General features: G+C 32.9%; 1 protein-coding gene across 8 annotated transcripts in view; it reads right to left on the bottom strand.

The window, feature by feature from the left end:
• Nucleotides 1–11,369: 11,369 nt before the first annotated feature.
• The window catches only part of LOC129220044 (cytokine-like nuclear factor N-PAC), a 43,631-nt gene continuing 28,026 nt past the window's right edge, over nt 11,370–26,974 (bottom strand). For all 8 annotated transcript variants that reach the window (XM_054854378.1, XM_054854376.1, XM_054854384.1 and 5 more), the window contains 3 exons: nt 23,086–23,810; nt 19,530–19,816; nt 11,370–12,153 (listed from right to left, as the gene is read on the bottom strand). In XM_054854378.1, the coding sequence (XP_054710353.1) occupies nt 11,630–12,153; nt 19,530–19,816; nt 23,086–23,810 (1,536 nt within the window). In that variant the 3' untranslated portion in view covers nt 11,370–11,629. The remainder of the gene's footprint in view (nt 12,154–19,529; nt 19,817–23,085; nt 23,811–26,974) is intronic.

The raw sequence follows: 26,974 nt of genomic DNA, 5'->3' as shown, positions 1-26,974 counted from the left end.
CGATTTTTTTAAACCTAATACTCGCTACTTTTACATTATTAGGAACAGCCTAAACATTTTTGACTTTAAAATTTTTAAGTTTGCAGAGGAAAAATCCCGAACCACTCCTGGCTTCAAAAATGATTTTCAATTCAGTTTCTCGATATTTCATTCTGGAGCCCTTGAGTAGTCCCCCCCCCCCTTAGATTGTCCAAGATACAAACGTTTTAAGACTGTATCGTGGGTTAATTTGCGTGCCTACCCATTTTGCAAGAGCAGCGTTTTTTTCGCAAATTCGTGCTGCCGTTATTTTTCTTGTTTCCTCTCTCTCTCTCTCTTCCCCCCCCCCCACCATATTTCTACTCTAGCGAGTGTTAGATTGAAAGACATTGAAATTTAGTGATTCCTCAAGTCTTAGAATTTTACCAGAAACATGTCAAAAATGCAGGAACAGTTGCCCATCATCGGTGTTTCTAACCAGCTTGAAATTTACCTCTCCCCCTCTGATTCCTTCCAAAATTCCCATTTTCATGAAAATCTGTAAAGTCCCTGATAGTTCCCGTTTTGCCTCGTATGTGGCAAAAAAAAAAAAAAAAAAAAAAAGTGGTATGCGTAAACATTTCATCCCATCAGCAATTACTCTCAATCAGTGATTCAGATTCAACTCTTAAGACATTTTAAGAGCGTACATAATTTTCATGTATGCGTGTAAAGTTTACAAAAAAAAAAAAAAAAAAAAAACCACAAATGAGAAAGAACAAAAGGATGATCGAAAATAGAAAGAGAAAAGGCTAAATTTTCAAATAGAGACGATTAATTCGATAAATCAGGGATAATAGTGAGCAACTCCGCGCTCTGTCAAACGGCGCGATTCTAAAAGCTATTCCTCCAACAGCACATTGTAAACGAAACAAGTCAAGGAAAATCGAGAGTGTCGATCTAAATTCGTGGATATGGAACGGTCCAATAATATATTAATGCATATTTTTCAAACACTCAATTTTTCTTTTTTAGGTAAGAACTGAAGGAAAATGATCGAATTTCTTTCCGTCCCGACCTCCGTCTCGGAAATTTTGTCCAAGACGGAAATCCGTCCTAAGACGGAAGGTCTTGCACCCATGGTAATATGCAGCAAAACACACACAAACTACTAAAACAAAATTTTTTAAAATTTTTTGCGGTGTTTTTTAAAAAATGTTTTCCCTCATATATTAGTAAATAGAAGTTATTTTTCAGTTTTAAAAAATGCTATGTACGTTTGAATTAGTTCTTGTGTTTTATCGACATTTCCCCATAAAAAGCTATAAACATACATGATCTACAAATCGTGTTTTTTGTCAGAAACGTAACATTTTCTGTGTGAAAATTCAATGCTGATCTGTTAGCTCTTTGAAACTACCATAAATCGAAAATTGGTTCCAAATTCCTTTCAAAAAAAAAAAAAAAAAAAAAAAAAAAAAAAAAAAAAAAAAAAAAAAAAAAACACTCACAGTAACGATAGAAATTTGTCAAAAATCATTCAAAACTTTTTAATAAGAAGATCATTGTTATCTCAAAATGGCATGAAATCGTGATAAGGGGAAGAGAGAGGGTGACAAAAAGTGACATCACACAGTTATTGTAACAATGTTTATAAAAAATATGACATGTGACAAGAGGAGGAGTTACGTGAATTGTGAAACTTTGCGATAAAGGGGAAAGGGGGTCAAATATGTTGAAAAAAAATGCGACATCATTTAATGACAGCCCATTAGTATTCCTTCAAAATCTCATTTTACTCCTTAAAAACTCCTTCATTTTATTTCTGAAATTGAGTCACGTATCCCCTATCACCTCAAATACAATGTATGTATGTCCGGAGTAATCTTCAAAACTAACTACTGGACCGATTTTAACCATTTTTCCACCGTAGATAGCTACATTATCAGGAAGCAACATAGGCTATTATTTATTTCTCCATAAATTTTTCTTGAAAAGTTTCATATTTTTTCACTTTTAACCTAAAATATCTTTTCGAACACTTTTCTTCAGGAAGAAAAATCTGCTTTTAAATTAACTCAAATCTTTTGAACTCAATTTTGAATACCTATTCCTATTCTGTTTAAAAAATAAACTATCTGATGTTTATACGTTAAAAGTTGCCACAAAATGTACCTGGAGTCTGACCGGGTTTTTTGTTTGATTGATTGATTATTATACTACAACTTTTATTGAAATGACTGAGCCTGATAAGACGCGCATCGAGTGAAGCCTTGTTTAAACATCCGGAAACTCTACTTTTTGAACACTTAGGGAAACATAGCAGAGAGCTTTTTCTGTGTGTGTGTGTACTATTTTTCAATAGATAAAGCAAACGGTTTTTTTTAGTGATCCTTGTTTTTGTTAGTTCATATTTTGGAATTCTTCAAATTTTTATATACTTAAATGTTGTGCTTTCGTTTCTGAGTACTATTTCGTTCTTTATACTTATTGCTATTTTACTTTTATGGGTAAGGAGGAAGCTCAATTTTCAATCATGTCAAAGCGGTGTGTTTTGAGTTCTTTCAGTTAAAACAGAAAACGAAAGAAAGTAGCGATTGTTTCTCACAATTATTACTGACCCAGGCAACGCCGGGTATTTTTGCTAGTAACTTCATATTTGATTGGCAAATGTGCCAAACCACAATTAGTTAAGCTTACCCACCTTCGGGCTCCCTGGTAGGGCAAAGCGGTTTTTACAATGTTTGAAAAATTTTATAATAAATAAAATATTGGGTTTGAAATAATGCAAAAATCATTTTTTATTTTGAAGTTCAAGAACCCTGCTAGGAAATAAAACCAAAATTTGCAACGATAAAAATCCAAAATCTGCAACTTTTGAGCGTTCTTCGAAAACCTATCCGCTTTGGGCCAACCTCTCCTATTTGTTTCCAAGTTTATCTCCTATTCAGCAATATATCACCAAATGATCAGTCTAAGACGCTATATTAGTTTTGCATTGAAATAAGTAAATGATAGCCACAAAAAATGAGTAAATAGGTCTTTAAAAACACCCAATTGAAAACAAAAAGGGAAGTGCACAACTGGAACGTACACAGACCCACATACGACATTTAAACCTTCTACGCTATTTTTGAGTTATGACTTACAGGGTTTATACTCAATTTGGATAAAAAATTTCCATGACTTTTCCAGGACTTCATAAATTTTTTTTCATGACCTTGTTATACAAAGATAATTATACTATTTAATGCAAAACTTCACTTGACAATCTCCGGAAATGGGCATCAGAAAAATTGTTACGTGAGTGCCACTACCTCATTGGAGCACTTACTTGTGACTGAAAAAAAATCAGTGCACACTGCAGAAACTAATATAAATTATTCTTATTTGTCTTTATCATACAAATTCAAACAAAATAAAAATACAGTGAATGCAATACACTGATGTTTAAATATCTAAAAATATTTAATAAATAGAACCGAATAGTAATGCATGAGACAAAAATTAAATGAGTCATTACTAAGTTTCCAATAATACATTTAATTCATAAAAACATTGTCCTTTGGTGTCAGTAGTGCATCTAATCATCCATGTAACTTGACAGTATATGCGTTCATTAAAATAAAGCCACGTTTTTCAGTAAATTCCTTTTTCTAAACCAGATATTTCAGTTGGCCACGAGATCAGTTTTGCGAGCTGTATGTAGGACACTATTGTTTTAGAGTATCAGAATTCCCCTATTTTTATGTTCTGTTGCCTGACTAAAGTCTTCATTTTCTAAAGCCTTCAACACATTAAGATAAACTCTGGTAAATTTAATAATGAATTTTTTACAAGTAGTTGAAACGAACTCGGATGCAATCAAAATACACTTTTTGAAGGGGCGTGGCAAAATCAAGAATGTGCAAGTCCACTATTACATAATAGAAAATATAAGAAGTGCTGAAAATAATGGTGAATTCACAATTAGTGAGGCCCCATTAGTAATATCACCTTACAAAAAAAGGCGAGCGGCTGTTACAGAGGTAGATGAAATTGAATTTCAAAACTCGGATTTGTTTTTGAAATTGTTCAGTTTGTATGCAATATTACTAAATCACTCAATATTTCAAGCGCTCTTTTAGCTATTGTTACTTTTTTACTGCCCAAGACATTTTTCCATGACTTAAAATAAATTTCCATGACTTATAATGAAAATATTAATTTTCCATGACTTTTCCAGGTCTGAAATTTGTTAATTTTTTTTCCATGACTTTCCAGGATTTCCATGACCCGTACGAACCCTGGACTTATGAGAGATACGTACATTCAGCCGCAAAAAATAACGCAATAATTAACTTGTTTGGACCTGAATGCAGTATTAAAAATTCTTTCAGGGTGACTAACAGAAATTCAAGTAAAAAATTTTATATGAAAACAATATAACTCCCTTTACTTTGTATTAAAAAGTAAAACAGCAAAGGTAATTTTTTTCGGAAAACATTGGTCAATTTTACCGGCTTTTCGATGTTTTTTAAGGCCGATGTTTTCCTCCAAGTTAGCAACAGCCGCCGGCGCCGATGCATCGGTCGAGTCCTAAAAAACGTATTTTAGACGATCTTTGGTAATGTTTAGGAGAGAAGAGGTTCGGTGGCGCTCCCCTGCCTAATTTTCGAAATTGTAGCTCTAAGAATGCAGTTTTAGACGATCTTTGATCAGAGTCGGCCTTAACGAAAGCGGGGCTAAATCGGAACACTGGCGGGACCCTATGCAGAATAATTGCATTTAATTTGGGACAAAAAAAAAAAAAAAAAAAAAAAACAGAATGAAAATGAATTTACACAAGTTTAACACTGTCTATAACGATAACCAGTCTAAAATGATTTTTTTTGGCCCCAGCAAAATGTCAGCATGAATAATCAAACTGTTTACGATAACCTGTCTATTACGATATTTTTTTTTTGGTCCCAACAGTATCGTTGTAGACAGGTTTTACTGTACTTGCCGAGTTAATATCTCGTTTATTTCTTGACTTTTCTTTTGTCTTTGCACTTTTGGCCATCGCAACAGTCATTTGATTTTAAAGCTGTCGACAGATAGATTTTTTTTAGAGTGGAAACCGTTATGAGAAATGAAATCAGTTGAAAATTTTTCAGCATATATTTGTGATTACATAAAGTGCATGTATGCATTTGAGCAGAGCAGCTCTGTCTTTGCATTCGTAAAATAAATCTTAAGAAGGTGTTGTCGTAATTAAATTGCGTGCTATTGATTTAAAGCTTTGAAAGTTTAGTTTCTTTTTATTTAGATTAGTGAGTTTCATTTCTTCACAAAAGTGCATCTTATACATTATACTTTTCTCAAAATATTTATAACGCACATAATTTTTCTACTTCATAATGAATAATGATGAATTTAAAGAACATAAAAAATCTGCTGACAGTACTTCGGCTTCGTTTCACTATTTAATTGATGAAAAAAAATTTGCTGGCAAAATGCAAAACATGTTCGAGGATTATCAAAGTTTTTGGAGGTAGTACAAGTGGACTACATACACATTTGAAAACCAAACACAACATTAACTTGTTGAAACGAAAAGAGTCTGAAGCTAATTCTAACTCGCCTAGAGATGAGATTGCTACTCCCCAATCACCACAAATCACAGATTTCTCTACAAGAAAAATGTTCGGATGAAGTTGTAAGTAAAATGACAGCAATGAATGGTCTGCCGTTTAAAGTGTTTTGTATTTCAACTGAATTGAGAAAATCATTAATTGCAAGAGGCTTCAAAAATTTACCAAAATCAGCTAATGCAATAAAAAGTATTGTCATAGACTACAGTAGCAAAGTTCGCAGTTCTCTGAAGAAAGAATTCACTGACTTAAAATTAAACGGTTAAAAATTAGTCTCACTTTTGATGAATGGACAAGCATACGAAACAGACAGTATTTAAATATAAATGTTCATTCAGAAAAGGAAATTTGGAATATAGGACTCGCACATATGTGTGTGTGCGTCTCAGGAAGTATGCCTGCTCCGAAATGTGTAGAAGTAGTTAACTGCAAGTTGAAAGTACATGGGTTATCTTTGAAGGAAGACATTGTCTCCATAACTACTAATAAGCAGTGATGGAGCAAAGTGATGAAAAAAGTTGGGAGCTGGATTGATGCACATCAACAGCTATGCTATGCTATGCTCATGGAATTCAACTTGCAGTATTAAGTGTGCAATATCCGCAAAATTCAAATCAGAACAAGCCCAATACTTCAAATTTAGAAGCTTCTGATTCTGACGTCAAAGAGAGTGACAATGAAGAAAATACTTTATTAGGATACGAAGACTATAATAATCTTGACATGCCAAGAATTGCTTCCAGCAATTAAGAAAATTAGAATTCTTGTTAAGTTATTTAAACTTTCCCCAACAAAAAATGCCGTTTTACAAAAATATGTGCGTACTGAAAAGAAATAAAATGAGCTGTGTGCATCACATGACTTCCTTTTACTCCAATTTAATGTCGTTTCCCCATTATTGGCAATTTTAATGTGATTCAATTATTTACTCTCTAAATATCACCAATAGTGGCCAAACTGAAACAAAATTTAAAAATTAAAAAAAAAAATCTCCAAATTTGTCGCCAAGTTGGCGACAAAACTTAGCGACCAAAAGACTGGTGATATATCACCAAGTGTCCGACAAATTTTAACACAACTTGAGTTTACATCGAAATTAACAATGATTTGCCCCCAAAAAGGGGCAAAAGACCCCCTTAGGAACATCCGAATGCAACCAAAATTGAAGGTGCACAACTAGACCCCACTAGGAGTCCACGTACCGAATTTCAACTTTCTAGGACATCCCGTTTTTGAGTTATGCGAGATACATACACACATACATACGGACGTCACGAGAAAATTCGTTGTAATTAACTCGGGGGTCGTCAAAATGGATATTTCTGGTGTCTGTACGTTTTTAGGCATATATCCACATGTGGTCGGGTCGGAAAAAAAGCTCAACATTCATTCGGGGATGAGAAAAATGGAAATTAAGGCCGATTTTAGAGTGGAAATTTTTTTTGCGAATACAATACTTCCTTTTTTGTAAAAGGAAGTAAAAAGAGCTTATGCTCATTTTGGACTCCAAAACACGTTGAAAAAGTTTGTTCTTGGTGATGGAACAATTTTTAAAACTGAAAAATCCAATACAGAAAGCATTAATGGACTTATACTTGCAAATTAACTTTTCAGATAGTGAATTTAATTTAATATCCAGAACAGTATCTGCCCTGCTTCCAATAAAACTAGCAGTGGAAGCTTTGTGTCGGAAGGACTCCAACTTATTAACAGCGAATGCAACAATAAACTTATGTTGAAATCACTAAAAGAGCAAGACACTCCACTCTCCAAACAATTGCACAGTGCCTTGAAATGCGCACAGAGGAACGACATAGTGAAGTAGAAGATATTTTGAAATATTTGCATAATTTTAATGAATTTAAAAAAGAAACTGCAAAAGAAGAAAAGAAACTAACGCGATCGAATGTTTCCAAGTTCATCATAAATTTCCATCAACAAGGATTTGAAAAGCAAGTAGCAAGTTTTCCTGAACAAGAGCAAATTGTTGAAAATGATATTCAAGTGGAAAAAGAATTGTCTTGTCAGTAAAAGTTGCAACTAGCTATAAATAAACAAAATTCCACAAACAATACTGCCATAACACCTAAAACTGATATTTCTAAAACCATCATAAGAGAAATTCAATTATTTGAAGGAGTTCGGAGTAAGTACTTAGAGGGTACCGATTGCGCATTGCTAACTATACCACCAACCAGTATCGACTCTGAACGTGCATTTTCTGCTGCTGAAAATTTATGCACAAAAATACGCTCTAGACTGAATGACTGCTCCATAGACGCTCTTTGTTTCTTGAGATATCATTTTAAAGAAAAGCTGTAAAAAAAGGTTTTTTCTTCTTCAATGGATACTTATATTATAGGCATCACAACACAATTTTTATATTCTACTATTAACTTTTCTTTATGATAATGTATGTTTTGTTCTTTCATATTACTAAAATACTTTAATATTTCCTTTCTATTTTTTTTCCCAGTACTTTCTTATCCAAATGTCATAAAGTACTCGTATTGTTGGTTTGCTTAGTTATTAAGATTTCACAAACATATTTTAATTTTTATTATATGTTTGTTCATAATGTTATTGTTCATATTTTTGTATTTCAAGCAATGTTTCTATAACAATTATTAAACACGGCAGTGAAACAAGTATGCTTTTGTTCACTTAAAAAAAAAAAGAATCAAAGAGCGGAATTATTACTGGAATTCCGGTATTGTGTTTTGAAAATACCGAATACCGATTGTATTTTTGCTCCAGTATTGCAATCCCTATTTGTAAACAATATTGTCATCTTAATTGACCATCAAAATGCTTCACAAGAAAAATAGTCCGTTTTCAATGCGCTGTAGTTTAAGTTTGTCATCTAGTACTTTCTTTTTGTTAATACCATAAGAAGGAACATAACTTTTCCTGTCAAAAAAGTTTTTTTTTTCTGATAGTTCTTTCATATGAGGATAAAAAAAATGAGATTGAATGTCAGTTGTTTTCTAGGAAAGCTTATTCTACAGTATATAAAGAATGATGACTGCCATATAAACCAGTTTATAGGGATTTTACAACTGTTGTTAGTCAGAAATACTTTTCTTACTCTTTTTTTTAAAGTTAATTTTTAAATCTAAGGTGATAAGAGACAGAAAAATATCTTGTTTAGGAAACAGACAGATACACAGACAGAACAAGATATTTTTTGGTTCCTGTCATACTAAATTTGCAAACTAACTTTTTAAAAGAAGGATAAAATAGCACTTCTGTCAATAACATTTGTAAAATCACTATAAACTAGCCTTTTGTTGTCAAGCCTCACTATAAACTGGTTTCCATGGCAATCAACATCCACCATATATTGCAGAATGAGCTTTTCTCGAGTGTAAGTAAGACAAATAAATTGCAATTAAAAAAATTACATTGAATATTTTGTTATTTTTTAAATGGTAAAATTCAAAGCTTCTAATTGGTAAAAATTAAAATAGAACACACACATCTCTTCTTTCCCTACCATCTTCCGCTTTGTAGACTCAAATGTGTGTATGAGAAGTAATTTCAAGCAACACACTAGCTTAGTTCTTTATTAACCAATTTCCAATGTATTTGTGTGGAGTTTTATTTCCACTTCTTAGCTCACGCCCAAGCACCTGTTAAAAACTCATGCTTTCTAACACAAAAACTACAGTATAACTTCAATTTAACGATTTCCTCAATTTATAATGATACATTTCACTGGTCCGGATTTAACTGCGTTGATTGTATGCTCCTTTATTTAGCGATAATTTCCAATCCCTTTACAATCTTTTAATCGGGGTTATACTGTATTTCTAAAAATTCGTTTTTCTCTTTTCTCGGGATTTTTTTTATCCTCTAGCTATATCAAGGCTTCCCTAACTATGGTCTGAGGACCCCTGGGCGTTTGTCAGCCTTTAGCAGAAGGCCCTAGGCAAATTTAAGGGAAAAAAAAGAAGATAGACTGAAAAATGTTAAATAATACTTACGACACAAGTGTGCATTTTAAAACTAGAGTTTTACGTAGGTAAAATAATTCTTGCCTTTGGAAAATTTGTATGATTCCATTTGAGAGCTAAGAAAAAAGAATGCCGCAAAGTGAATACATGGACTAACTCTTGAGTCTGCTTACTTTTGAAAAAAAAAAGTTATGTACATGGCTCACAGGTAATTAGGTTAGGGCAGTTTTTGAACCACGTGGTGCCATACAGAAATCAGGTGGGTATCTCATGGGAAAGCCCTTTCTCTATTACTGTAATTACGTTCTGAAACCTTATGTCTACTGTTGAAACACAAGTCAAAGTGGCTAACACTTTTAATCATGAAGAATGTCAATGTGTATTTTCAAACTTATCAGATATTTTCATGAAAGGTACTGAGTTGAATCTTTCTCTACTAGAGATTGATTAGCACAACTTTTCATGCTAATACCAAACTTCACGTTTTCAAAAGAAAAAAAACACAGTTTTGGACTTTATGTATTGATAAGTGGAAGGTGGAGTGTTTTCCTGTTTTGAATAATTAAAAATGATGTAGATCTTTCTAGAAACTCTTTGTTTCATAAAATGTGAAAACCTTTGAATCCCCCTTCATGCACATCTTCCTGAAATCTTGTGATAGGATGTTGCAAGGTCATGCATGGGTGGTTTCTGTTCCATTTTCTATTTTGAGAAAGCCTCAGCAGTCTATCCCTATCTGAATATCAGGGCTTGATTAAGATTTTGAGAAGACCTAGGCCAAACACATTTTTCAAATCCCTTGTAATCAAATCTTATAAACCAAAACATTCACTAGGAACAAGGAGTGCCAACTTCAAGAGCTCAAGCGCTAACTTAAATATTTCTTGAGGTGCAGAGCATCTCAACCCTAATAAAAAGGAAAGGGAAATAAATAAAGGAGAAAATTGTAATCTTCTTTATTTTTCTTAAACAATGGACTTGAGCTTAAAAGAATTAGCCATTGGGGAAACCCTTAAATTGGGGACCATAGGCCCAGTGCCGACGTGAAGCCATGTCAGCCTAGTCTAAATTAGGGGCCCAGATTGGAATCTTTGTAGTATAAGTTTAATAAGTTTCCTGGCGGAGAGGGCCCTGGTGACCAAACTAACAAGGGGCCCGCCTTGGCTCTTGGCAGCCCTGCTTAGGCCATAGTCTAGTTGATGAATTCAGTAATCAAGGACAGGCCCTGCTAAACATTTTTGAATTTGCCTGGGAAAAGAAAAACACTAACTACTCGTTGAAGTAGACGGCTATATAATGAAAAATGTCATCAAGTCAATAGCATTTGTTGGACAAGTGGTATATAAAGGACTCAGAAAACCATACATGCTTGATGCTAAATTTAAAAATTATGTAATCATAATGTGAAAGAGGAAAATATTTTCAAAGAGATGCTGCCTTTCTGTGTAGGAACAACGGCAATTATGGTTAATAGCAGCATCACTCATTGCAGCGTTTTAATTGAGATAGAAAACTATTGAATGCAATTCCAGTGATAGAAAGAATTTGCCAGTTTGTAAGGCAAGTTAAATCATGTTTTCCATACAGAAAGAGTAGGAAGTATTTTTCAGGAATAAAATGACTATTTATAAGTTTCAGAAATGATGTTCTGATGGGTTCCGGAGCTCTTGCTGCTTACTGCCTAAATTTCAAACATTTTTTGGCAAAAAAGTAGTGTACAGAAGCTGATTTTCTGTGAGCTCCCATGTAAATCAATCCCTACTTTTGTAATTAACAGCAACATATGCAGTATGGAAAATATTTACCGTGTTTTGTGAAATGAAATTTTATTAAAAAGCTATGAAAGAAAAGATTAGTTTTGCTTTTAATTCAAAACAAAGCAATACAGGTGAATATAAAGACAAACGTGAGCCCTAAACTTGAAAAGCACCAGTTCCACAGAAAGCAACTAAAGCAAGGCTGAGAAATGCAATCACATATTTAATTTTGAAAGTTGGCAATTTTTTTTTTTGCCTCATTAGCTTTATTGACTTAAGCCATCTGAAAAAAAAGGTATGTTTGCATCACACATACAATTTTTTATTTTCCATTCCATGAAGTTCATTGCTTTTTATGACCGTCACTAGCTGCACTGTCTGATTCTGGCTGTACTTCCTGTGCAGAAGTTACACTCTGTCTAGGTAAACCATACAATAAATATACAGCACTCATGTCATGTGAGCCATAATTGAATTGTTGTGCTTTAGCATAGAGTCTTTGAACAGCATTTCCTAAATAACTAGAATAATCGTCACCTGAGCTCGTTCCATGCGCTAATTTCATTGCATTCAGTATTCTGGAAATAGATACTTTAGGTGAATAATCTCTAGAAAGGATAGCTTCTCCAGTATCTTTCATCAACTCACAGTAATATGGAGAAAGTTTAAGGAGTTTGAAAAAATCCTCCCGAGAAATGTTACATTTCTCTGCAATGTGAAATGCTTCGGCAACACCTGCAGATATTTTTCCTTCAAGCATGTGGATGGCAAAATTAGGCACATTTCCAAGATTCGTGCCAGTATATTTCATTGTTCGAGACATAGCTTTAAAGCATGATTCACAATCTTTATATGCAGCTGGATTGCCTGGGGGGAAAATAAATTCTAAAATTGCATTTCATTCATAAAAATTAACAACTCCTGGCAATGAAAATATACTAAGAGGATCTGAAAAAGCAATATTACACATCAAAAATAAAAAGTAAAAATAGATCATTTTGTACAGAAGGGTTTTAAAATGCAAATTTACAACACAATTTAGATGGCACATTTTTTTTAAATCAATGCCCAGGTTGCTTAACTGGGAGTACTTTGGAGTCTTCAAATTAGTGAAGAAATTGAAAAAAAAAAAAAAAAAAAAACCCCCACAAAATATCAACCTCTAAATTTTCCTATTTCCCTGTTGTGTTGCAAAAACAAAATTAAATGAGAATATTTCATTACTTAAAACAAAAAATAAATGAGATAAAAATACGAAATGAAATAAAATTTTCCTACCAATGCTAATAAGGCGCCATTTTATCATAAAATGGAAAGGAACAAAAAGTTAATTTAGTTTAAAACTTCACATCCTTTATATCTTAAAAGCTAAATGTTTTTTAATGCAAAGAAATAATTACCTTGCAACTGGAACAATGTCTGGTTAAACTTTTTGTCACTAAATAAACATAGTATATATTTTAAGGATACCCTTTTTGCCAAAATATAATTTTTCTAGACTGAGCCGTTATTATGAAATAAGCAGAAAAGTTGATTGAAATTAGTCTAAATTCGATATTTTATCAAAATCAGGGCGATAGTGAATGCAAATAAAATTTTTGAATTCCTGTGCCACATTTATGAAATTTCACGCAAAACATTTAATATGTTTCCCTTCTCCTTTCCCAAGAGATCAAATATGATAAAATTTCAATGAGGGTTGAAGACTTAAAAGAGTAAGCAAACATAATACACAAAAAACCCCATTATTTTACAAATCATTTACAGAATTAACTGAATTTTTCACACTTATATTAGAAAAGAAAACTTTTTTAAAGCTTTTTTCATTCAATCAACTTGCACTATTTCAAATAAATAGGCAAGTATCAGGAAAACCTTTTAATTAGCCATTTTGTACATTTTCAACACACGCTTTATGTTAAGAAGTGGCTAAATCCCTCAAGAATTCAGAGAGAGAGAGAGAGAAAGGATTTAGACTGAAATTTAAAGAGACTTGACTTCAAAAGCAGGGTAAGGGAAAAAAAATAATAGCTGGATTTATTAATTACCACAAGGAATACTTTCAGTAAAGAAAATACCCTAAACTGTTGTCCTAAAATCAACCGTAGTTTTTCTTTTAATTGCTTACTAACTCAGCTGTGTAATATAAGTAGTGAGATAATGATCACATTTTAAAACTATATTATTAAAATCTACATTATTTTGTTTAACAATTAAAAACTATGTTATTTAATTTAACATTTTGGAACTATATTATTTTATTCAACATTTTGGAACTATATCATTTTATTCAACATTTCAAAACTATATTATTTTTATTTAACATTTTGAAATTATGCTATTTTATTCAACGTTTTCAAACTATATTATATTATTTAACATTTTGAAACTATATTACTTCATTTAACATTTTGAAACTATTATTTTATTAAACATTTTTAAACTATATTATTTCATTTAACATTTTATAATATGCAAGGGCAAATCAAAAAGTCTTTGCGCCTATTTTTTATTTGCCAAAAAAATATACCTACAAGTATTTAAAAATATACATAGTAAACTATGCCACTTACGCTATTTCTCCACATAGTCACCACACCGGTTCAGACATTTGTCCCATCGCGGGGACTAAGTTAGAAATCCCCCTGTGGCAGAACTCTTCTGGCTGCCTGTGGAAACTGTGCACCGGCGGATCACGTTCTTGGCTTCTTCCTCAAATGTGAATCTCGGTCCTGCCAGAAACTTCTTCAGTGTAATGAAAATCACTAGGACAAGGTCTGGACTGCAGGTGCATTTCCCTGTGAATTGCTATGGGCTTTTGTCCCTTGCTCCATAAAAAACGAATAACATTTGGCTGCTGATAAGCTGTGGAGGTCAGAATAACAACCGTCATCTTAAATGACGGATAGCAGCTCCATTTTTCCGAGCAAAAAAAAGATACGGCTGGTACGGTTGAAGGAACTGTCACTGTTGGGAATGTATATGTTTGCTTTGTATTCACAGCCGTATTTTGGCTAAAAAAAATAGGCTCAAAGACTTTTTGATTTGCCCTTGTATTATTTTATTTAACATTTAAACTCTATATTATTTTATTTAAGGTCTTGAAATTATATTATTTTATTTACTAGTCGTGTTGCCCGGCATTTTGAGGTGTGCCTCAAAAATAAAAGTTATGTCAAGTGAAAGTGATGCATGTTTAACAATTAGGCTTCAATTAGGGAGGAAAAAAATTCTGTGAAATTTCCCGTCAAAAAACCATTCTTAAAGAAAAAAACCGCATATCAAAAATTCCTGCATAAATAAAGCACAACAATCCATAAAAACACCTAAAATCCTAAAAAAAAGAAGAAAAAAAAAAGAGAAAGAAGATAAATTGCCAAATAATAAGACTAGTTAACACGAAAAATGCATCCGGCTCAAAAATAGCTATTTCTGAAGTATTTTGCCTAGCTAAACACAAAAATCACCACAAAAAGTTGAGATTAGCTCTAGTTTTCAAGGTACAGGGCTAACTAGGATAGTGAATTCTCACTAATGCTCTTTTTTCCTGGCAGATAGAAACACCCGCCATGGGACTGACTGTCCTCTAAACTTTGATCCTAGGTTGATATAGAAAACCTCACTACATGAAAACCGAAAAGGACTACAAGAAATTTAAATTCTGGGAAGAGAAATGCCCAAAATCAGCCAAATTTGGAGTTCAAAAAAATGGGTAGATCTACCCATTTCTGCTTCTACCCATGCTGATTCTGCTGAGAATGAAAGCTGTGGACAAAGACAATTTTCCAATACCTTACAGGGAAATTTCCAAGATATATTGAAGCTAATGTTGAGGGGAGAATTTTTAACGGCCCTTAAAATACGCGCAAATTATTAAAATCAGTATTTTTGAAAAAAAAAAAAAATCGATGGGAGAAAAAATTACCCAGGCAGCCTTTAAGGGTATATTACAAGTATTTCTAAGCAGCAGAGAAGACTAGAACTAAAAACAGTTGGTCAAATAATCCCTGCGAAAGTTCTGTGACCATTGATGAATAACATTGTTCGGTTAGTGACTGATTTTTTTTAAATCAAAAAAGTCTGATTTTTTATATTTAAATCAGATTTTTTTTTTAAATTTTCAAAAATGTGTAGTTTTTAATTACTTTACACCTATAAACATAATATATTTCATACAATAGATGAATTCAGCTTACTTTTAAAACTAAGATAAGTTCCGTAACTATCCAATACATTTTTAAGATTTATAAATACGTTATTTTACTCAGATAAGAAATGATTTTGTTTTGTGCTTTGCTTAAAAATTAGGTTTACATTATCATGTACATTTTAGTGTAAAATATGCTGAGCAATTACTTTTCTTGACTATTAGTGATGGTGTTTTAGAAAAACTGCAAATTTTTATTTGGTTCTATAATGAATTGAACTGTAATTTCGTAATCAAAGCAATATTGTAAGAGTGAAATCTGTTTCACACACAGAAAGAGGGATCCATATGTAGTTTTGCCTTTTGAATTTAAGAATATTTTATGCAGTGTAGTGAAATTTAGAGCAAAACATTCTAAAAGTACAAAATTAATTCATACAAATAAAATGAACTAATTCAAATTAATCATTTTGTTAAAAAAATCATTTGATTCAAATCAATGATTTAAAAAAAAAAAAATCACTTGATTTAAATCAAGCTGAATTAAATCAATGAACCCTGATGAATAATGTGTCTCTGAAACTATTTTGTTCACTTCTTTCAGGATATTTTGTTTAAAAACTAAAGTTATGAGCAGTGAGCATGAAGAAAGGTTTCACCAAAATATCTTTACAATGGAATGCAGATATCAGGGTCATTGGGTTGAGTTAACGCTCCCCAAATGCCGCTGAACTATTAAAAGAGATGGTCCTTCTTTGACGTACAAAAAGCAATCGAAAATGAAGCGTTTATAGCAACAAGCCAAAAACAACCACTGCTTTCCAAAAAATAAGCATTATTTAATAACATTTATTGCACAGGGTTTCTTATTCCTTCTTAACATTGCCTTTAAATCTATTTGTGGTTGTTGTGCATCTTTCTCCAGTGGGCTTTTATGTTTCTTGAAAACGAGAGCTAAAAAAAACCCAGCACCAAATTAAGTTTTTCTTGACCCAAAATTAGTAGGAGTTGATGTTTTAAAACCACGACGCAGACAAAAAGTTCTTATTTGCTGACCAGTGTAATACACAGGGGAAATTTTTAACTTGAATCAATAACAAAATTTTATTTAATCACAGTCGAGAAAAAAAAATGGCAATGTTCCAAGTTGTTTTCATGCTAATTTAAAATGAGATTGTGCAAACGATAATTGTCCAACATGAAACTGCTGTTCCATATTAGGCTTAATACCTATAAATTTCCTGCCTGGCTATGAGATATCTTCCCAGCCGATAAATAGAAGAGACCGGGGCTAGTTGTGACTTTTGTCATTTCTGATATTGCCATAAGATTTGTACTGATGAGAAACATTTAATGAGTCATATCATTAGAGTAAACCTTGAGCCTGTGGCGTAGCGTAGGGGAGGGCAAAGGGGGCACTCACCCCTGCCGGCACTTTGCCAGGGGTGGCAAATTCTGCAACACTACAATAACATCGAAAAGGCTTTTTTTTTTTTGTTAAGACGGAGCTTTGCTAGGGATGTATCACTAAATCAACATCAAAATGATTTTTTTTTTTACTCTTCAGTTCTAACTTGTCTCAGGAAATTTTTCTCGTTGGAACACGAGCACGAAATACTGGATACTTAACCTTAACTACCAAAGGGCACGAAAGAACTGAGGTTCAAGAGCACAAAGGTTTTAAAGGTGCAAAAATAAATGAAAGCGCACAGGTTTGAGGGCGTGAAAAAACGAAGGCGTACAGGTTCAAGGGCGCCAAAAATAAATAAGTAAAGTACATGAATTCGCACAGGTTTGGGGGAGCCAAAAAAAACCCGAAGGAACTGTTAGGCATAAATGCCTGTTAATAACAACAGTAAATAATCCTAATACATCATCTCACAACACCAAGAGTAAAAGAATGTTTTTCCTTATAATGTATTACCAATAATTATGCATGACTGGGGTAAAAGATTCTTATCAGCACTCATTCACATTGGTCGAATCGACTGAATGTTTGGTTTCACTTTCGTCCACCTTTGGCGGGAAGTCCGTAGTGGATGACGTCACATGGATGCTTCTAGAAGGAATCTGATGGCACGTGTGCTTAACAATAGCAGTGACGAGTGTCCATTCACGTGACTCGGATATGCTAATGAATCGGGGGATATTTAAACTGCTCGTGGCTTATGTTCTCGCTCTTTGATCATCTCTTGTCGATGTAGGCGATCACTAGATCGGTATTCGCACTTGCTTGTTCGTGCCGTTCGCCCTTTATTGAAAATGATGAGCTGGAGTTAGCTTATTTCCCAATGGGTTTCTTCGTCGAAGTTTTTAGTCGATAGGCATGCAGTTTGCATTGCAGTATTAGTTATCTCATGCAAAAGTAGCATGTGGAGAGATTGTGTTCTTAGTATTTATTTTTATCATTTACAGCTTGTTTTAACTATTTACATTACTGTTTAAATAAATGTCATGAAAGTTAGAAATAGTTTGTTAGTCTTATTTCCGAACTCACTCTGCTAGTATCAAAGGAAACATTAGGGAGATATTAGTAGATTAGAAATTCTCTCCAACACAGGTTATGGGCTCAGTCCCTTTCCTGTGCAGACATAGTGAACATATTTTTGAATAAGACTATGAAATGATAAAGAGTGTACATGCATCTGTAAAAAGGCTGGGTTGTACTACTGCCAAAAGTACATGTACCGTTGAATGGTGTACATTTCGATATTTTTCAGAAACTTTTGAAAATTTTTGAAATTGAATGATGTACTTTAAATTTTCCTTCTTTGCATCATGTTTTGTGAAATGTTTTTGCAAGTTCCAACAATTTAATTGCCCACCTGAATGTTTCGGTGGCTTTTTCTCCCTATCAACTGGGTTGCGAACAACTTTTTGTTACGTCTCGTTAAAAGTGAAAATGTAATTGTCAGAGTCTTCCCGGGTGTTAGCCAGCCTTCCCGGTTATACCAGCATTAATTTTTAAGCCCATATCCTACAGGCCTACCTATTTTTATAATCACTCATTATCATCGCTTGTTTCAACATCCAATGTGCTGTTAATGCAAATGAAATAAGGTTTATTTTTTGGTACATTTGACATGAGACCAGTTTTTAAGTGTCATGCATTGTATCCAGTTTTCTACTTGTCTAGAAACTTTGTATTGCTAACTAGCAAACTAGACATAATCAATTTTTATCATTTTTAGAGCTATTTGAATATTTTTTCTCCTATTTTTTTAATAACGTTGGTTTAATTTTATTGTACACTTTTCGGTATTTTCGTAAAGTTTAAATTTTGCTTTTTCTTCTTCAATTTGTTTCTTACTTTTTGTTTTGCTCGCATTTTCTCTTTAGGTGCGATTGCTAGAATAAGAGGTCTTAAAACATTTATGAGCGGAGTGCTTGCACTTTCAATTTCCAGGTTAGGTTTTTTTTCTGTAAAACATACTGCTATTACAATGCTAAATGTCAACTGCCATATATTCATCTAATTCAAAAAGATTTCTCCGTTCTGATGACTTCTTTGCATTCTTACTATTATTGACTAAATTTATTGCTGAAGTGCCGGTTTTGATAATACTTCAAATTTATTATTTTCACTGCCATTTTGGTCATCAACGCTCTCATCTCTGATGGATAACAGACCGGAGCAAATAGGGACACTGTCCCAACTTGCCTCCTTGACTTTGTCAAACTAGGCCCGTGTTATGCCATTTTGAACTTTACTGAATAGTTTCCAAAATAGTATCATGATCAACAAATAAAATGCTTATAATAACAGCTCGAATTTTAGGTGTTTAAATAATGTTAGGAAAGTTTTCACACCTCTGTGTGCTTAATGGCAATGACAATTACAACGCAGGTCACAAAATTTATTTTTGCTGTAGAAAACACAATAAATATTTTTATCTTAAAAACAGTCCAACGCTATACTTCCAAACTTACACAAGACACTGAGATTATAAACCTGCTAACTCACATGATGCGACAGGTGTTGAAATCTATTGGCTCAGTCAGGAAGGTTGATGGCACCACTAACCCCGGTCTCCCCTACATGAATCACCCCGGAAAGGGTTTTAAAAAAAGTATGAAAAAATCATGGATATCTTACCTGCAACATATAATACTAGCTTTCCATTTTCAGCCATTTCCTTTGTACCATAAAAACCTGCTTCAAGATATTTTCCATCTCGTTTTACAATATATATACGTATATCTTCAGATAACTGTTTATTAATTAATGTCATCTCTGCATATATTTTTCCAGGTTCTGAGCTGCGGTCAAATCCGTTAATAACTCCTTTGCTATAGAACACAAAATTTTTTACATCCTCCTGATCTTCCAAGCAGGAGAAGATTATGTCTGATGCCAAAACAACATCAGCAGGTGTCTCGGCACTGTAAAATTTTTTTATTAATGAGATAATATTTAAAAAGTGCACATAATTTTTTCTTACTTTAAATGTTATTAATTTAGTTAACAAAGACGACAACAATCCGAAAATTAAACATCAAATGATTAAGAAGGATAAAAAAACATTTTACTCAAAATCAATGCAAGCTTTGACTGCATAAATTCGGAGCCATTCATTAATTACGTAAGGGTCCACAGGGGGGGGGGGGGATTTATGCTTTGAATTCTCTTCCTTTTTATTCAATCAACCAATCACCAACTTTCGTCAATGCCATTAAATCTACAGGAAACCAATTCAATTAAAGAATATGAAACTTTTTGTTTATTTCTTAAAATTTAAAAATAATGATAATAATAAAAATTAATAAATAAAATTTTAAAAAACAACAACCTTTAAACATGCATCTACTCACTGTAAATATTTGCAAGAAATATTATGTTCATTTCTTAAATAAAGGGCTTAAATTGGAATGGATAATAAAACATTTTAAATTTCTCAAAATTATCCTTAAAATAACCAAATTTGAGAAATATTTTTTGTACTTAAAGCTCTCTTGAAATAAGTTTTTTCAAAACAAATCTCTCTTTTATTTCGAGATTTATATCTTTCTTTCAATTTTTGCATTATGTGCTTATGTTGTTATTTTGTTGAACCATTGGGAAAGAAAGAGAATGATGCACCCTCTCCAACATTTTTTGAACAAGAAATATTTTTTTCAAAGGTGGAAAGGGAGGGGGGGGGGGGTTGATCAGATAGACTATCATACACATATTTCCTCATCTCAATACTTTACTTTCAAAAAATTTATTTTGCAGTATCCATTACTTTACTTACAGTGGATCCCCGTTTATACGTTTCCCTTTTATACATTTTTATCAATTATACGTTTTTAAAATTGGTCCCTGCAGAGTCTAATACACATTAACCTATACCTACTGGGGTCTGTCCAGGATTTTTCACAGGGTCAGTTTTTTGTGAAAAATCAAGTAATTTTGTGAAAAATCAATTATTTTTGTGAAAAATCAAATAATTTTGCAAAAAAAAAAAAAAAAAAAAAATTTTTTTTTTTGTAAAAACGTAAGTTTAGACTTTTGAGATGGTGGAAACTGAATCACTGACACTTTAAGTTGAGTGTTTTCTCTCTTTTCTGTTAAGAATATCATTCTCAGTGTTTATCTAGTATTTGGGGAGAGGGGGGGGAGGCATCACTCCCTGGAAGATTGGCACCCCTCAAGTATCAATATTTATCAACCATTCTACATCATGTTAAATTATACTAGAAATGTTATTTGTATAGTATTTAAAATAACTGTTAGAAAAAAAAATCAGGCAGGGGTTCAGCATTTAACTTTTTAACCCAAGACACTGTTTAAGAGCAGAGTTTCGTTTCTTATAAACTCTGTGATTTTTACAAAAATAAAAAAATATTTTATTTGTTTACCTCTTAACTAAGCGTACTGAACATCAAAAATTCGAAAAATCAGATTTCCACAGCAGATGCAAAGAGATTGCAATCTTTAAAGTAAAGGCATTAAAAGTATAAAAACGGCTTGTAAAATAAATTTTTTTGATAAAATTATTTTTGAATTGCATTTTAGAGTCCTATGATAAACATATCATTAATGTTTATCATAGGACTATCATTTGGACACAGTTGAAGGAAAAATAAATAAATAAATAAAATAAAAAATAAACCATCAATTCCACATTTTAATTATTGACTCATAAAAGAAAATAGAATTCCACTTTAAAAACTTGAAATAAGCTTTGTTACAAAAATAAAGAGATTTTTCATTTATTTGCATCCTAATAAAGCGAAGTTACTGGCTTGAAAAAAAGAACAAAATATAATTCTCATATCGGATATAAAAAGATTGCGTTTTTCAAAAAGGCATCTATAGAAAAAAAAAAGGTAAATAAAAGTTTATTTCAAGTTAATTATGCTTTTCAGCATCGAAAAACCAAACCCATATAACTTCCTCCCAAAATAACAGTTTGACATTGCACCACCAGACACTAAGTGGTGATAAACAGTTAAACATCGCTGAAGCGATCACATCTCCCCTCCCCACCCCTACTATCCTTTTCAGTTCTAAGTTCCTTTCACTGTACATTATTGAAGATTAAATCATGAGTGGGGAGAAAAGTGCTTACTACGCCTATTCAGAGAATGTTGACCCTTTTTCAAAGAAGTTTACAACAACATCGCTGCATAAAACAAACAAGCAAAATTATAAACCAAACTGACTTTCAGCTGTTAATTTCATTCACAGAAACCAACAACAGGCATTATATTTATTGGCAGTTGTGATTATTTATGGCTTGCAGAAGCATCACAAAGAAGCATCACAAGAGTGCCGATTTTTTTTTCTTTTGCAAAATTAGCTGATTTTGTACAAGTTGATTCCTCTAATTTAACTTTAAAAAGGCTCCAAATATTATAGTTTTTATACAGGAAATATGCTGTATTATTTTAATTTGAGATTTGCTCTTTCAATAAACAATTTGTGAAAGATCCGTTTTTGTTTATCAGAATTTTGTGAAGGGTCCGTTTTGGTTGGTAGGGATTTTGTGAAAGGTCCGTTTTGGTTGATCAGATTTTTGTGAAGAGTCCGTTAACGGACCCAAATTTGCTCTGGCCAGACCCCTGACCTATTATACGTTTTTTTCATTTGTACGCTTTTTTCATACAGTCCCTTCAAAAACATATAAACGGTGCAATTATTTCTTTTTAAGAATTTTTTACAAGAGAAGAAGCATATATTTGTTCATTCTTACAAATATTTGTGGGAAGTAGACTAAAAAGTTAACAGTAAATTATTCTTATCAAATAATGCAAACTTTACCATGTTGGTAAAATTACGTTGCAGTATTGGCAATGTCTCACTTTTTTGGAATTTAAGTTTATAAGGTAAATATGAAACACAAAAAACCCGATAATTTTCTTAAAATAAATTTTTTGACTTGAATACTGACTTTTACTGACCAGTTTTATACTCTGAATATCAGATTTTAAAATGTGTAAAAAACAGGGCTGACACGTGAAACTGAAGAACAGCTAAAATGATTAAAGTATACACCTAACCCATAAAAGTTGGTAAGAAAGTTTGTTCTAAAATTGCAAACCCATAACCAATTAATTGCCACTATCCATGATTCTTTAGCATTGTTTGCTGAAAATTTTCCATGACTTTCTAGGTACCCAGAAACTCTACACGCAAGACTTGACATGTAACAGAATCACACACATACCATTGAGCACCAGCAGCAAGAAATGGTTGGCATACTTCAGCAGTATGGTCCCAAACTGTGACATCATGACCAGTGTTCAGAAGAGATTTTACAATACCTTGTCCAATAACTCCTAAACCTATAAATCCAATCCTCTTTTTTGTTGCAACTACTTTCTTTTCCCTAACATAATCACATACAGTTAGGATATCCAATGATGCTGGAGTTGGTATCTTCACATAAACAGGAGGGTTTGGATTGGCTGGATGGGGATTTCTTTTGTGATGATTTTTCAATTTATTGCTAAAACCACCCTCTTTTTTATATTCTTGCAAAAAATTTGAAAAAGAATCATGTAGGACTATAGGTTTTTCTGGAACCGCATTGTTCTCTACTTCAGCACTTGGCTTCCGATGACAAGGTGATTGCGCTCGCGAACTAGAACTTGTACCAGAGCTTGTTTCACTTCGTTGTTCACTTTCATAATCAGAATCCACGACCTGTTCTTCAGAACAAATACTCTCCTCCATGTTACTATCAACTTCATTGATATGCTCTTCAGAACTTTTTTCCATTTCTCTTTGTCTCTTTGATAATGGCACTTCTTTTGCACCTGCAAGACGTTTTTTACTTGGTGAAAGTTTTCTGGATGTATTTGCTTCAGAATCTGATCCCACATCTTGAGGTCTTGCTTTCTTAGGCTGATTTTCACTCAATAGCAGAATCTCATCAATTGCACTTTGCATCTACAATTTAAAAGAAAAAAAAACATAATGTAATACTTGTAATAAGGTATATATAGGTGGCTATAAAAAAAAGGGGAAAGATTACAGAGTTTTTTAGACGTTTCTATAAAACATCAAAATTCTTTAGGTAATGGTCCTTGAGTGTGGACACTTCTGCGAGCAATTGCTATGATATGATTTCTACTAGTTCAGGATCTGAAGAGGGTTGAGCATGCAAAGGGCGAACAGATTTTTTTCCCCGATTACTGTTATAGGCACAATAGCGATTATGAAACCACATTCCGTCGCTCCCTTGGTGGCTAACAACCCCAGGGGAGGGGGGAAAGCAGTGGGGGAAACCGTTTGCTAAAACTCATAACTTGCAAACTATTTGAGATAAAAGACTGAAAAAAGTGGCAATCGATGCAACAAAACATGGGCTTTATAAAAGTTAAATATGATTACGGTTCTATCTTAGTCGGTTTTTAAATAAAATTCTATGTTTCGAAGACAAGCAAACATTCTGAATGAAATGCACAAAACAAACTTTTTTTTATCAAGATAAATTCTAAACCAAAATTGTTTAATTATTTTTTAAATAAATAAAACCCTAAATATAATTATTCAGTCTGTTAAAACTATTTAAGTATTCTTAACGCATTAAAAAAAAAAGACAGTAGTAAGCTCGAACACAATTTGCAGTATATTTCATGATCTAAAGGGGGGGGGGGGGGGGGGTTAGGCATGCATGGAAAACCTGACGCAAAATTTTTTCTGATTATTGTTACAGGCCTGATAGTGATTACGAAAACACATGTCGTCTCCCCCCCTGGGTGGTTGACATCCCCGGGGGAGGGGGGATAAGCAGTAGGGCACGCCGTTTACTTAAATCCTCATAACTCGTGAACCGTACGAGGTAAAACTGTCAAAAGTGGCATTAGATACAAATACAAATAAATACAAATACAAAAGTGACGACCAGCAACAGGCTCTGGGCCCAGCTAGACTGGTCCTGGTCAATTTACAATCCCCAGTGAAGATCAATGGCCCTCTTAAAACTATTTACTCCCTTGCTCATTACCACCTCTTCCGGTAAGCTGTTCCAAGGTTCCACTACCCCGCTAAAATAATAATTTTTCCTAATATCCATGTTAGCCTGAGATTTAAATAGCTTAAAACAATGACCCCTTGTCCTGTTTTCAGTGCTAAACTTCAGCCCCATAACATCTTTCATTTTAATAAATTTAAACAACTGAATCATGTCCCCTCGGTCTCTTCTTTGCTCAAGACTGTACATTTTTAGCCTTCTAAGCCTGGAATCATAATCTAAGTGGGAAAGTCCATTTATTACCCTTGTAGCCCGCTTTTGAACCCTTTCCAATACATTAATATGTTTCTTAAGATAAGGAGATCAAAACTGAACAGCATACTCCAAATGAGGTCTTACCAAACTTCTATATAAGGGCAGAAGAACTTCTTTAGATTTGTTTGAAATAGATCTATTGATAAACCCAAGCATCTTATTGGCTTTGTTACTAGCAATGCTGCACTGTTGGCTAAACTTTAAATCCTGACATATTAAGATCCCTAGATCAGTAACTTTGTCTGCCTGACTAATGACTGAACCTTGCAAATAATAACTTGTACACTTATTTCCATGTCCTAAATGTAGCACTTGACATTTCTCAACATTAACTTACCGGCGGTTTTGCACGTCTTATCACGCCGTAGCAAGATCACGTCGCTAGCGTTTTACACGTATTTTTCTGACACTAAATTTTCGTTGTCAAACGGTCCAAGGCGTAGAATCCTGCGTTTCCTTTCCCCTCTCCTGAGAGCGGCACCCCGGAGCGCAGGGGCCCACCTTCTGTATTCACACATGCAAACAATACCCTTTCATCAGGTTGGGGTTTCAAGGTTCAGTGCATCCTTCTTATCAACGCAAAGATTTCTAAGCTTTTCTCCTTGCTATTTATTGTAAGCATCTGCTAAAAGCAAAACTTGATTCCAAGAATGAAATATCCACTTCTCTTTCTTCTAAGCTTAAAATTTACATTTAATTAATGATTGTGCTGTAAATGGATGCAACATAATTTAATCGACGACAATGACATTCAATTACATTTCAAATAAATTAATAAATAAAAGCCGTGAGATTTCAAATTGAACGAAAACAAAGTATCCTTTTGGAAATAAATTTATAGCTACGGCTTTATTCGCTACTAACATATAATTTAGGAACTTTAACTGTTATAAAATCACAATGCCATAAAAAAAACCAAAGAGTACACGTAAAAGATCAATTTTGAACTTTTATGTGCACTTACGTTGCGTTTTACGCACATTTAGGCAGATGTTGTACTCAAAACACATTATAAAAAATATAAGAAAAAGGGATATTTTTTCAAATTTATTTACTCTAACTGATTGGCCTTGGGTTTTGGTCGCAAATTTCAATCATTAATATCAGAAACATTTTAAATTCACCGATTCTGTCTAATACTTCAGCTTATAATTATTTTAATCACAAAGAAAAACAAACATTTATCTCTTAGCATACAATTTCAATTCTGTATAAGTAAAAAAAAAAACTAAATAAACAATATATAGTAAGAGCAAAAATTTTGCACAACACCAGGCAGCTATTGTGTTAACATTTATACAAAAAAAAAAAAAAAAAACTTCAGTTGTTAGCAAAGAACATTAATAATATTTTTTTTATTGTTATTAAAAATGGAAAAATATATGAAAATGAATAGTTTTCAAAAAAAAAAAAAAAAAAAAATCAAAAATTGAATCGTTTGTAGCTTTTTCTTTTCAATAAAAAATAAAGAGCCTCGGAATTTTTTTCATTGAGAGGGGGAAGAAATTCAGAAGAATGGGACCTGACTTTTAGTAAAGGAAATTTCTATGGAGTTGCTTAAGATCTACAGTATTTTGTAGGAAGATGGAAATGGGGAAATGGTTAAGTGAGAATTTATAACTATTCTTTTATGTAAAAAAAGGAATAATAATAAATAGAGAAAAATAAATAAAGGTTTAAACCGTTTTATAATTAAAATAAAACTTCAGCAGAGCTTAACTATTTGTACTTTATTAAGCAACAAATCCAGAATTTTCATTGATCTCAATTTGCCCAAAGCCTGATATTTATCTCAAATCACTATTTAATCTGTGCGATTGCT

The sequence above is a fragment of the Uloborus diversus genome, chromosome 4, assembly GCF_026930045.1.
Source record: "Uloborus diversus isolate 005 chromosome 4, Udiv.v.3.1, whole genome shotgun sequence".
NCBI classification, from domain to species: Eukaryota; Metazoa; Arthropoda; class Arachnida; order Araneae; family Uloboridae; genus Uloborus; species Uloborus diversus.
Note: the sequence above shows the minus strand (reverse complement) of the source record. Positions and strands in the feature narration are given on the sequence as shown.